The 13018-nt window shown below is 34.8% G+C and overlaps 1 protein-coding gene across 1 annotated transcript; it reads left to right on the forward strand.

Annotated features, from left to right (window-relative positions):
- The first annotated feature begins 5199 nt into the window (after positions 1–5199).
- Positions 5200–5718, forward strand: LOC109135605 (uncharacterized mitochondrial protein AtMg00810-like). The gene has a single exon (XM_019250879.1). The coding sequence runs from the start codon at positions 5200–5202 to the stop codon at positions 5716–5718; it is 519 nt and encodes a 172-aa protein (XP_019106424.1).
- The last annotated feature ends 7300 nt before the right edge of the window (positions 5719–13018 follow it).

Genomic DNA, 13018 nt, shown 5'->3' on the forward strand with positions numbered 1-13018 from the left:
GAGCTTGTAAATGAAATATAGTAAAAGTAAAGAAACCAGATTCTTTATTAAACTATTAGTTCTTAGGATGATTTTAATTCTCAATTTTGATTTAAATTATACCTATGTATATTGGTTTAAGTTTTGGTATTATGAATAAGTATAATGTAAGCTAACTAAAATAAGATTTGTAAACATATTATGATTAGTTCCCAAAGACGTTAGTTTCAATAAAGTTTATGAAAAAGGAAGTTTAAACAAGAAGATGGGTAATTTTTATATTTCGAAACACTAAGTTTTACATAGTTAGTCAAGCAGTTTTTATTTTAATAATATCAAGACATAGCATTGAAATATTTCATTATTCGATTAGGTCTCACTGTCATAAGCAGAGCGTTTAAATAGTCAGCGAACATTCTTCGTTACAAGGTACGTATGCGTACGACTTCAGTTGGTTATTTTAGTATAGTGTTAGGTTATGAATTCTTTCATCGGAACCTAGAATCATGATAGAGAATGATTGGAGTGATCATTATTGATGAGATTGTTCGGTACTAGCATGCAGGCCCGTCCTTGACATTTTAGAGGCTAGGCTCGGGGTAAGGTAAGAAATAAGGGCCTTGATGTAAGAGTAATGTAAAAACGGTGTATAAAATTCAAGTTTATGTAACAGTAAATATATAATTTATTTTAAATAGTTTATATTACTTTATAAACAATACTTTGTACATTCGATTAACCAATTATTTGATAAAAAAAGTTGAAAACATTGAAAATTTAAATAAAAAACTATATTGTTACTTTAGGTTAAATACCTAGTGCTCCTTTCTAGAAATCACTTCTAATATATTTTACATCAATAGGCTCTCAATATATTTTAATAAATATTACACATAGGAGGGCTAGACCATTAAATCACAATAAAGATCCACATTTCAAACATTACAAAAACAAATAGCATTAAAAATTAGCAATATAGAATTATAACTAACACAAGAATTGGCAGCAGCTAAATACATGCAAAAAGACAATTGCAAGAATAAACAAATTACAACCTACAAAAAAATCTTCCCAAAAAAAACAAACAAACAAACATACTCAACAACATAATGGCAATGAGTCAGTGTCAAAAGAACACAGAGAATCAAAAATACAATTGAAGGAGAAAAATAAAGAAAGCAGATATTTGGATCTGTATAGGAATTATTTAAATATAAATTATCTCATGTAATAAAGTAATTAGAAGTTAGTTACAAGTTAGTTACAAGTTGGTTATTCTTCTCTCTTCCATCTTGTATATAAACTTGTTTTCAGCTCATTTGGAGATTATGAGTGAATAATACATTCTTCTATTTTTCTTCTTTTCTCTGAAATCAATCTAAATGTTGTTGATTTCTTCATGGTATCAGAGCAATAATCTCAAGTTGAGATTGAGGTTTTTCTAAAATTGGTGAGTTTCACCTAAAATTATTGCGAAAATTTCTTGCGATTACAGTTGCGAAATTTTCTTGCATAAATCTTGTTGAATTTTGTGTGATTGTGTGAAATAATCAATATGGCGGTAGAAGAAAGATCTATGAATACTGAAGGTTCGAATAATGAAGGTAACAATGGAGGTAATCAGAGAGGAGGCAACAATGGAGGTAATCTTGATCCTTATTTCATTGCAGCTTCTGATAATACTACTTCTTCTTTAGTTGCTACTGTATTCAATGGTGTCAATTTCATTCGCTGGAGCAGAAATGTTAGACGTGCCTTAATTGCGAAGAATAAAGAAGGTTTCATTAATGGTGAAATCTTGAAACCTTCTGTAACTAATAAGGATTATCATAAATGGAAGCGTGTTGATTTCATGGTAGTGAGCTGGATTTTAAGCTCCATGAATGCTGAATTAGCTGATGATTTTGGATATATAGATACAGCTGTTGATTTGTGGAAAGAATTAACTGAAAGATTTGGACAGTCGAATGGTCCATTAATCTATCATTTGAAGAAAGAAATAGATAATCTCAGACAAGAAAACATGACTATAGTTACCTACTATGGAAAATTAAAGAAGTTATGGGATGAAATGAATAGCTTCAGAGCTTTTCCTTCATGCATTTGTGGTGCATTAAGTACTTGCAGTTGTTCTTTCTTGAATAAATTGGCTGAATTTGAGGATGAAGAAAGGATGATGAAATTTCTTCTTGGTCTCAATAAAGGATTTGATAATAATGTTACTAATGTATTGTCATTGGACCCTCTGCCTGGTATAAATAGGGTGTTCTCTATTACTCAACAAATAGAGAAGCAGAAAGAAGTGAGTAGCATGGTAGCTGATAGCAGTGCTATGATTAGTAGTGCCATGGCTACTCAAGCTTACAAAGGAAATAGTTATGTGCAAGAAAAGAAGGATTGGAGAGAGTTAAAGAAAGAAAAGATGAACAAGCAATGTAGTCACTGTAAAGGAAAGGGACACACAGCTGATCAATGTTTTAAGCTCATTGGCTACCCTGAATGGTACAATGCCATCAAAGCTTCAAAAGGCAATCAGTCTCATGGTGCTAGACTTGCTGCAAATGTGTATTCTACACAAGAGATGGCTGGAACTGATCCTCTTGATAGCACAAATGAAGTTAATGGAGTTAATTCTGATATGTTAAATGATATTTGTCAGGAAGTCATGAAAGCTATGAAGGGTAAACAGGTTCAAGTTAGAGATTCCAGTGGTATATCTTATGCAAACTATGCAGGCATTACATCCCATTCCTTTAACTGTCATGTGAGTAATTTGTGGATTGTTGATTCTGGTGCCTGTGATCATATGACATATGATGAAAGTGTGTTGATAAATAAAAGAAACTTGCATAAACCAATTAAGGTTGGTTTACCAGATGGGAGTAATAAACATGTTGATATGATAGGTGATGTGGTTTTAAATGACAAGCTGGTGTTATCTGATGTTCTTTTAGTGAAAGAATTTAAGCACAATCTGTTATCTGTTGGTAGATTAATTGAACAAAATGGTGTTCAAGTGAATTTTACAAGACATGTATGTTATTTCCAGGACCTTTCTAGGTCTGAGCTGATTGGTGCTGGAACCAGAACAAATGGTTTGTACTATTTGAGCTCTTCTGATTTCAAAAGTTCAAGAAGCAATGTTGGTGCTTATGAAGCTGCTGGTTGCAACACAGTAGAAAATATAATTGATGATGTAAATGGTGTAAATATGCTTAGTTTGCCAAATAAAACTGCAACTAGTGTGAGTTAGAATAAAAGTAATTCTAGAACTCAATTGGAGTTACTTCATGCTAGACTAGGACATCCCTCTTTGTCCAAAATGAAACACATTGATATTGATCATTGTAAAGGGCTTACAGAATATAATTGTGGTGTCTGTTATAGTTCTAAACAACATAAATTTCCTTTTACAGTAAGTAGTAGTAGAGCTTCTGCTTGCTTTGATTCGATTCACCTGGATTTATGGGGTCCTTACAAGGTGAAAGCATTGGATGGTGCTTCATATTTTTTTGACTATCTTGGATGATAATAGCAAAGTTACATGGACTTTTCTATTGCATAATAAGTTGCAAGTTGAAAAGGTAATCAAAGATTTCCTAGTCATGGTGGAAACACAATTTCAGAAGAGAATTAAAAGAGTTAGATTTGATAATGGGACTGAGGTAATGAAGGAATCTTGCAAAAGAATGTTTGTTGATAAAGGTATATTGCATGAAAAGAGTGCTCCTTATGTTCCTCAACAAAATGGTAGAGTTGAGAGAAAACACAGGAGTTTGCTAGAAATTAAATTGCAAGAGCACTGAGATTTCATGATGGTCTTCCAAAGAAGTTCTGGGGAGAATGTTTGCTCACAGCTACTCATTTATTGAACAAAATTCCTTCCTCTGTCTTGAACTGGAAAACACCATTTGAGGTAATGTTCAATATTGTTCCTGATTATAATAATCAGAGAGTTTTTGGCTCTCTTTGCTTTGCTTATAATAATTCCTTGAAAAGAGATAAATTTGATTCTAGAACTAAAAGATGTTTGTTTCTTGGATATCCTGCTGGTCATAAAGCTTTTAAGCTATTTGATCTTGATACTCATCATATATTTATATCTAGAGATGTTGTTTTCTTTGAAAATATTCTTCCATATAAATTTCTCATCATGCTACTAGTTCACAAACTATTTCTTCACAAATGGTCCAGTTTGCCTATGATAATTCTGATGCTGACAAAATTTCTTCTTCTATCCAAATCTCTCCTAATACAACCATTTCAGAATCTTCACATAATAATCCTACTCCTATTTCTTCACCTATTTCTTCTTCTAACATTTTTTCTCCTACCCACATTTCTGCAAATACCAGACAACAGACTACAGTTCCTTCCGTTGTTCATGATACTACTTCTTCTGTTCCTCTCAGAACATCTTCACGAAATATTACACCTTCTCATGCCTTTCAGGATTTTATTGGGGGTTATATTCCTCACAAAAATACATCCAACTCATAACATACTCAATCCTTATCTTTTACTGTTAATTCTTCTAACCTTGAACCTAAACACTATAACCAAGCTAAAAATGACCCTAATTGGGTTTTAGCTATGGAGAAGGAACTGAATGCTCTTGAGAGCAATCATACTTGGGAGCTTACTTGTTTGCCTAAAGATAAAAAGGCTATAGGCTCTAAATGGGTTTACAAAACCAAATTAAATCCTGATGGCTCTATAGAAAGGCATAAAGCTAGGTTGGTGGCTATTGGATACCAACAGATTGAGGGACAAGACTTTACTCAAACTTTTTCTCCAGTTGCTAAATTAGTCACTGTGAGAATTGTGATAGCTCTTGCTGCTGTAAGGGGTTGGCATTTATGTCAACTAGACGTTAACAATGCGTTTTTTACATGGTTTCATTGATGAAGAGGTTTATATGATCCCACCTTCTGGGTATACTAAGGCTAAGCCAGGTGAAGTTTGCAGACTTAAAAGGTCTTTATATGGCCTTAAACAAGCCTCTTGTCAATGGAATGAAGAACTTTGTGCTTTCTTACATACTTTGAAGTTTAAACAATCTACTCAAGACTATTCTTTGTATACCAGAACAAAAGATGGAGAGTTCTTGGTCATTTTAGTCTATGTGGATGATATTCTGGTCACTGGTAATTCTAAGTCTCAAATTGCAGATGTCAAGCTTGCTTTAGACAAGGCATTCACTATAAAGGACCTTGGGGAATGAACTTATTTTCTTGGGATAGTTTTCATAGAAATGCAAATGGGATTTTCCTTTCTCAAAGAAAATACATCAAGGATATTCTGGTTGATACTGGTATGGAAGAATGTTTTGTTGCCCCTGCTCCTTTGTCTACTAGTTTAAAATTATCTCTTGAAGTTGGAGATATACTTGATACTCCTGATGTGTATAGAAGACTTGTTGGCAGACTTTTATACTTGGGTATCACTAGACCAGACTTGTCTTACTCAGTGCAGCACCTAAGCCAATTTATGCATTCACCAAGAGTTCCTCATTTAAAGGCTGCCCTACATGTTATCAAATATCTGAAAGGTACCTTAGACACTAGTTTATGGTATTCTGCTTCTTCAGATTTTAAAATCACTGCTTACAGTGATGCTGATTGGAGCTCTTGTCAGTTTACTAGTCGATCTCTTAGCTCCTATGCAGTCTTTATTGGTTCTAATCTGGTTTCTTGGAAGACTAAGAAACAACAAAGTGTGAGGATGTTAATCCTTTGAGTTATTGTGTAGCAAGGATGTTACAAGAACTAAAAATTAAGCAATGTATCTAAGAAAGAACATTAAATGATTACGTGTTAAATGTTACGTGAATTGATAATACTAAGGAAGGATTTTGACAATAAACTTGTAGTCGGACTCCCTGCAAGTAATTAATGAACAATGGGGGGAGTGTGGGACTTGTTCTACACTCCTACCCAGGCCTACTGCGACGATAATATTGTCCTTATAAATCTTGATAACTCAAGTAGGCGGAATGTTCCGTACGATCTTGAGGGTATGCATACTAACATGGATGTGGGACGAAACAAAATCGTATTTGCATTTCATCTAATAGACTAAGCTATCTATTAAGGATTAAGTAGCCCGTATGATTCTATTAAGATTGCCTATTCGCTGCCAACTAAATTATAAAAGTAATAAATGTAATACTATTGTAGTATCATGTCTAGGAATGATTCTTATTGTTTTGATTATGCTTAGTATACTATCTCAATGTTTTAGTACGTACTCAACATAGGTGATTGTTTGCTATTTGTGTTTGTTTATTGACTTGTGATGAACCATTGATGTTTCAATGGGGAGCAGACTAGGTATGCTGGTGTTGCAGCATGAAATTGGACATACGGGGGATATTCACTGGTTTTTGAACTTTTACATGTTTTGGTTGAACATTATAGAACTATTATAATTTACTTAGTTTGTGGTTTGAATAAAAAGGGGTCAATGATGATTTCTGAGTTGTTATTAATATTTTATTTCCGCTGCAGTTTAGTTTTCATAATAATGTTTTATTTCAAAAAGTCTTGCGTTTCACCGCGGCGGTAACACTCCCAAAGTCGATGCGATGTAGTTTAGATCTGTATAGATTTTGGGATGTTACAATTTCGTCTTTTTCTTTGCTTTGCATTTGACAGTAAGTAGTATGCTTTTCTATTTTTTTTTTTTTTTATCATATACCCTTGATATTTTTTTTTTGCACCATATACCTTGCAAGTCAAGTTTTGTCGAGATATATGGTGGGAGTGGTGGTGACCATCGACAATGGTTAAATGTTCCCGTGCATGTGGAGCAACGAGTTTCGAGAAGGAAATTCAAGTGGTAGGGGTTGTCTCATGGAGTTGTGCATCAGAGATGTGGTGGTGGTAGAATATTTGACTAGGTTGAGACAAATGACAAATAACGATCAGTGATCTCTGGATTTGGAGGTGGTCATGTGTCATATCAGGTGGTTACTTTGTTAGTGAAATAGAGACAACAACGTGTTAAAAGTGTCTAAATGTATTGGAGAAGATTCAATGAAGAATAGGCTGATCTGGAGAGTGGGGGATTCCAGAAGCAATTAGTAAGGGTAATCTTGTAATTGGAAAAATAAGTGACATCATATATGTTGAGGTCATGCAAGAGTCATGTATCATACTTCAGGATAACTACTATGGCTACTATGCAGTCAAGAAAAGGGGAAAATTTTGAAATGGCATAATCGTAAAGGTTATGGACAGGGTCTGGGCTAATAATTCCATAGTAAAGCCCAATTCCTCATACTAATAAACTTGTTTTCCTAATTTATTTTTCCTTTTATTACTTCAACCCCCTTAAAGATAGTGAGTTTGGACCGTTATTAGTTCTAAAACCCATTGTCTCCATTCCTCCTAATTTCTCCATCCTCCAAACCTCCAACACACTACAAAAAAACGAAAATAGCTCGAGTCTAATATTTTTTACTAAAGCCAAGCCCAACGCCTTTTTCCAATTTTTTACTTCCCATATTATGTCCCTTGAGCTCAAAATTCGACCAGTTTTTTCCCCGCAACATTACAGAAGGAGGCGCTTAAACGTCTACAACAACGATCTTCTGATATCTTTGCAAATAGCATTACCCCACATTGTCAAGCCCGATAATCGACTGCTAACTACTACCCACCTTGAGGACAGGGTGAAAGTTTGAGAGCTCGATAATACAATGAATTGATATTAGGGGGGAAGGAGTGTTTTAGACATTACATGTAATAGTTAGTTATGGGTAGTTTGGAAATAAGTGTCAAAGGACCAACTCAACCAAAAGTTTAAGCTGATGGTTGAGGCCCCATGAATAGATTTATACTCTATCACGCCCCCTCACGCAAGAGCCCTTTGGGCTTGAAGTGTGGATGCAGCACAGGTCTCCCTCATACCTGGCGCTAAATATTCCACTGAGAAAGGAGGGGTGGATGAGATTCGAACCCGTGACCTTTTTGTCAACCTGGCTCTTGATACCATGTCAAAGGACCAACTCAACCAAAAGCTTAAGCTGATGGTTGAGGCCCCAGGAATAGATTTATACTCTATTAATAAGGTAGGGATCGGAGTTTGTTAGGGGAAAATCATTATATATAGTAATAGTTAGGGAGAAAAAAATTATGATGAATATTGATTAGTCTTTTGGTAAACTTTTAAGGATTTCTTTCGGATAGAACAAGTCAGTTGAAAGCTTGTACTTATATTTTATTACCAGCTTTCCAGAAAATTATCAATCTATTATGATCTTCCTTGTTAAATCATGCCCTTAATCTATCCAAGTTATGTTGATTCATTACACAACTTTGTACAACATTCGACACCATGTTTAATTTGCATCTATATATATACTTTGCAATATTAAGAGTCAACTATGAGAAATCTAGTTCTCCTTTTTGGGATATGTACGTAATATTCACAGGTTTGAACACCTAAAGCATCAGTTATGGGATATCTTAGGTGATTTTTAAGGGAGAATTTTTTTTAAGAGTCAACTCTTATATGTGAAATGTGAAACTCTTAACAGAAGTTAGGAGGAAACTTTTGCAAAATAAGAGCTGGTGTTTCTAAACTAAAGAGTTAGTTCTAACTCAACCATACAACAATGAGCATTAGTAGTAACATATTGAGACACACCATTACAAAATCTCTTAGATGGAGAGTCATGCATTAAATTTAAACTAATACATCTCTAGGAACATTCCTCGTGAAGCTCTACAACTTAATTTGCTCAAACATATTTAAGAAGTTATTAGGCCATTATTAACAATGTCCACTTTCAATCATTAGCATACTATATACTTCCTCCGTTTTTTATTAGATGTTACACTTTTCAAATAACGGACTCCTAGGTCATTTTTGGAGAGGAGAGAGATAAAGAGAATGGAAAACAAAAGGGCCCCATGTGAACATGTGATAGGAGAGAGATAGAGAGAAGTTATTACCCAAAATAAAAGTGTAACATCTAATTTAAAACTTCCTAAAATAGAAAGTGTAACATCTAAAAAAAACGGAGGAAGTATATCAATTCTAAGTGGCTCCCACCACAAACTGAATCCATAATGAAGTTGGTTGTACTAACTTTAATTAACAGCAAAAGCTAAATAATTAAACCACTATGATACAAAAGCAATAATATTTGCGATGATCTACTAAGCTTTTAGGCTCATAATTGACATACTAGTAAACAATCCCATCCTTCGTAGAGCCAAGCAACTCAAATTTGAGGTTAATTGCAAAGGTGGTGGGAAGGGAGGTTTCACCCAATAAGTGACAAAGGAAAGGAGGTATGACGTGACTTGACATAATTATCAAGTGAAGCCATAAAATGGTAAACGTTTTAAATTTTTTATACTTCATTTCACCTTCTCGTACAATTATCACATCTCATATCAATACAAATTCAACCACGCTATTTGCCGACGACATACAATGGATCGGAGATGGGGCTAGTGGACCTCAACCCGCCCCATCACTAGCGAACCAAATCACGTCCAAGCTCTCTATCACCCGCCAAATATTTTACCCATATCCGCCCATCCATCAACCTTGGACAGGACGGGTGCGAGATAGATGATACTAGAAAAAATTGTTTGTATACTTAACAATTTAATAAAAATAGTAAATGAAAATTTAGCCATCGATTAACAGCAAAGCGATTGTCAATTCTATACATTTTAAAATTTAATACTAACAAATAATATATATGGTAGTATATTATATATTATATATATTTTTATTCTACCTGTAATGGGTGGATGGATTGGAGCGGGAGATGGGTCAAACAAATCTCACCTATCTCCGACCTGCCAAGCCACTTACTCCACACGCCACCCACTCGTCACCCGTTGCATTGCGGGTTTTTACCCGTTTATCTGGGAAGGGTGGTAGATAATGACCTATATTTACCCTCGTATTTACCGTATACTATCCGTATTTATATTGTACCTTTTCTTCTTTGTCCTTCCTCTACTTCTTCTTTCTTCATAATCATCACCCTTCAGGCACCGCTGCCGCCCTCACAACCCACCAACCCCGACCCTAGCAGTGCCCAACCCACCTCTCCAACGACCCCTACCACACCCCTACAACCCTGTAGCAAGCCTCCCCAATCCCACAGGCAGCCCCCTAGGCCCCTTCGCCCTTCCACCCCCACCCCCTGTGCTCCCAGCCCCACCTTTACAGCCCATCCCTCTCCTCGAAGCCCTACCCCCTAAAATTCCCAACACCCAACCCCACCCTTCTAGCCCCAACAATCCCCCCTCCCCACACAGCCCTCTGTAACAAAATGTTGTAACTAATATTTAGGTATAAGTAGTCAAACTAAGTTGTAATTGGGATTCATTCATAAATTAAATGAAAATCTCCAACCTTATCTCTCTCTATATTCTCTTCTATTCTTTCTCTAATCTGCTTTATTCCTTCTATCTCCATATTTGTCTATCTTCTTCATAGTTAATCAATAATGTTAATAGCATCTATTGAAATTTCTATTAGATTCGTATCAGAGCAAAACTAAAGAAAATTGATTTTTCTCGAGCCTTTTAAACATTCTGGCACCTGCATCGCGAAAGTTAGCAGTCATGGAAGAGCAATCAAAGCTTCAAGTAAGAAGATTAGAGGGGCAACAAACTCAGATTAATTCGAGGAGTCGATGAATTCTATGATGCAACCTTTTTTTAAGATGCATGAAAGGTTAAAGAAGCATAATAAAGGATTAGTTCACCTGAATGAGGGTCTTCAAGATACACATAATCCAATTTCAATTGGGTTCAAGTGTATGTGCCTAAACTGGAATTTCCTAAATTTGATGGTAGTAATCTTAGAATGTTGATCAAGAAGTGCAATAAATACTTTACTTTGTGTAAAGTTTCTGATGATCAGAAAGTAGATCTTGCTTGTTTAAAGATGGTTGATAAGGTAGAACATTGGATGTCTACTTACATATATAATAGAAGAAATGTTGATTGGTCTGGATTCATCATTGATTTATCTACTAGATTTGGAGATGAATTTGGGGTTAATATTGTGGAGAAATTTAATAAAGTTTCGCAAAGGGTAGTCTGGAAGGAATATGTAGATCAATTTTGAGGAGAATCCGACTCCTATTTCTTAGATTCTTTCATTAGGGGATTGAAACCTAATTTAAAACCTTTTGTAAGAGCTTTTAAACCCTTAACCATGACTGACGCAGTGCATTATGCTAGATTACAAGAAAAAAATGTGTCAGCTTCCCAACTAACAATAGCTAAACCAACCATCACAACCAAAAATTACTCAAAACATGTCTTACCACCATTATTACCTACCCCTCCTAGCTCTTGTAATATAACTACAATACAACCCACATACACTAGACCATTTTAATCCAATCTTCAAAGGCCTTAGATTAACATTTATGTGGAGGAAAGAAGGGAGAAGTAGTTAAAAGGAGAATGTTATTCATTTGACAAACCTTATGAAAAGGGACATAAGTGCAATTTGAGACAAACTCAGTTTTTCTTGATTGAAATTCCTAGTTCAGAAGAGGAGTAAGGTGATGAGCAGTTTTATAAGATAATATTGAAGTTAAAGTTGTTAAACCTTGCATTTCAATCACAACTTTGAGCGGCGGTCACAACTATCAAACCATGAGAGTAAATTGAGTTTTTGATAGAAAACCATTACATATATATTCTCGTTGATTTTGGGAGTACTCATAATTTTTTGGACTTAACTTTCGCTAAATCTCTTGGATTATCCCTAGAACCCATAGCTACAAAGTCTGTTACAGTAGCAGATGGAAACCAATTAGCTTGTTAGTTTTTCTGCAAAGGGTTTAAATGGAAGTTGCATTAATGTGAGTTGCAGTATGATATGCTACTGATACCATTGGGGATGTGACATGGTATTGGGTATTCAATGGCTTAGTGAGATTGGTACAGTGAGGTGGGATTTCAAAAGATTGGTGATATATTTTGACTTTGATGGGGTACACCATACATTACAAGGGATACCTCCTAAAGGAGTGAAGACTGTTACGGGATCTCAGAAGTTGTTCAATCAGTCTATTAAACTGTATTTCACGCAAATTGCTAGTTAAAATGATGATGATTTGGGTGTTATGCATTGTGCAAGTGAGACTCATGTTATTCTCGCTAGTGTCCAAGAAGTTCTAGATATGCTTATCCTGATATTTTTGCAGAACCCACTTCTTTACCTCCTTTCATGGGAGTGTATGATCATAGGATTCCTATTGCATTTGGCACCAATCCTATTAATATTAAACCTTACACTCTTAAATAAAGAGATCATTGAAAAGTTAGTCTTAGAAATGGAGGTTCAGGGTATTATTTAGCCTAATCGTAGCCCTTTTGCTTCTCTTGTAATTTTGGTTGGCAAGAAAGATTATTTATGGAGATTATGTGTTGATTACAGAAGCCTAAATCAAAAGACAATTAAGGATAGGTTCCCTATCCTTGTGGTTGATAAGCTCATTGATGAATTATCAGGAGCTAAGATCTTCAGTAAACTGGACTTGAGGATTGGATATCATCAGTTAAGAGTTAGCAAGGAGCATGTGTTTAAAACATCATTCAAGACTCATAATGGCCATTATGACTTCTTAGTTATGCATTTTGGCTTAACTGATGCACCTGCTGTAACACCATGTAATTTTCACTCATTATTTTTGGTGTTGTTTACATTAAAATGATATTTTCTATTAAAATAAAATAATTTATTATTAAAAACTATTTTTTTTAAAGTGTATAATTATTTATATTGTGTTATGTTGTTGTGATTATTAATTTAAAGTGTATATAATGTGCGTATTTATTTTATCATATAGGTAGTAATTCGATAAATTTAAGTAGCGTGTGATTTTAGTTTTTAAGTGTTGTATATAATATGGGTCGACCAACATAAAGAATTCTTTCGCAAACCCATATCCTTCTTATGTTGTCCAAAATTTAGAGGAAAGTATTAAGCATAGTATTAGCATCTTCTATCTATCCCTCTTTGTAACCACCAAAAGGTGAAGAGC

The sequence above is a fragment of the Beta vulgaris genome, chromosome 1 (assembly GCF_026745355.1).
Source record: "Beta vulgaris subsp. vulgaris cultivar EL10 chromosome 1, EL10.2, whole genome shotgun sequence".
NCBI classification, from domain to species: Eukaryota; Viridiplantae; Streptophyta; class Magnoliopsida; order Caryophyllales; family Amaranthaceae; genus Beta; species Beta vulgaris.

Bases quoted from the DNA above. Each gene is read 5' to 3' on its own strand.
- LOC109135605 (XM_019250879.1), top strand. From the start codon at position 5,200: ATGAACTTATTTTCTTGGGATAGTTTTCATAGAAATGCAAATGGGATT.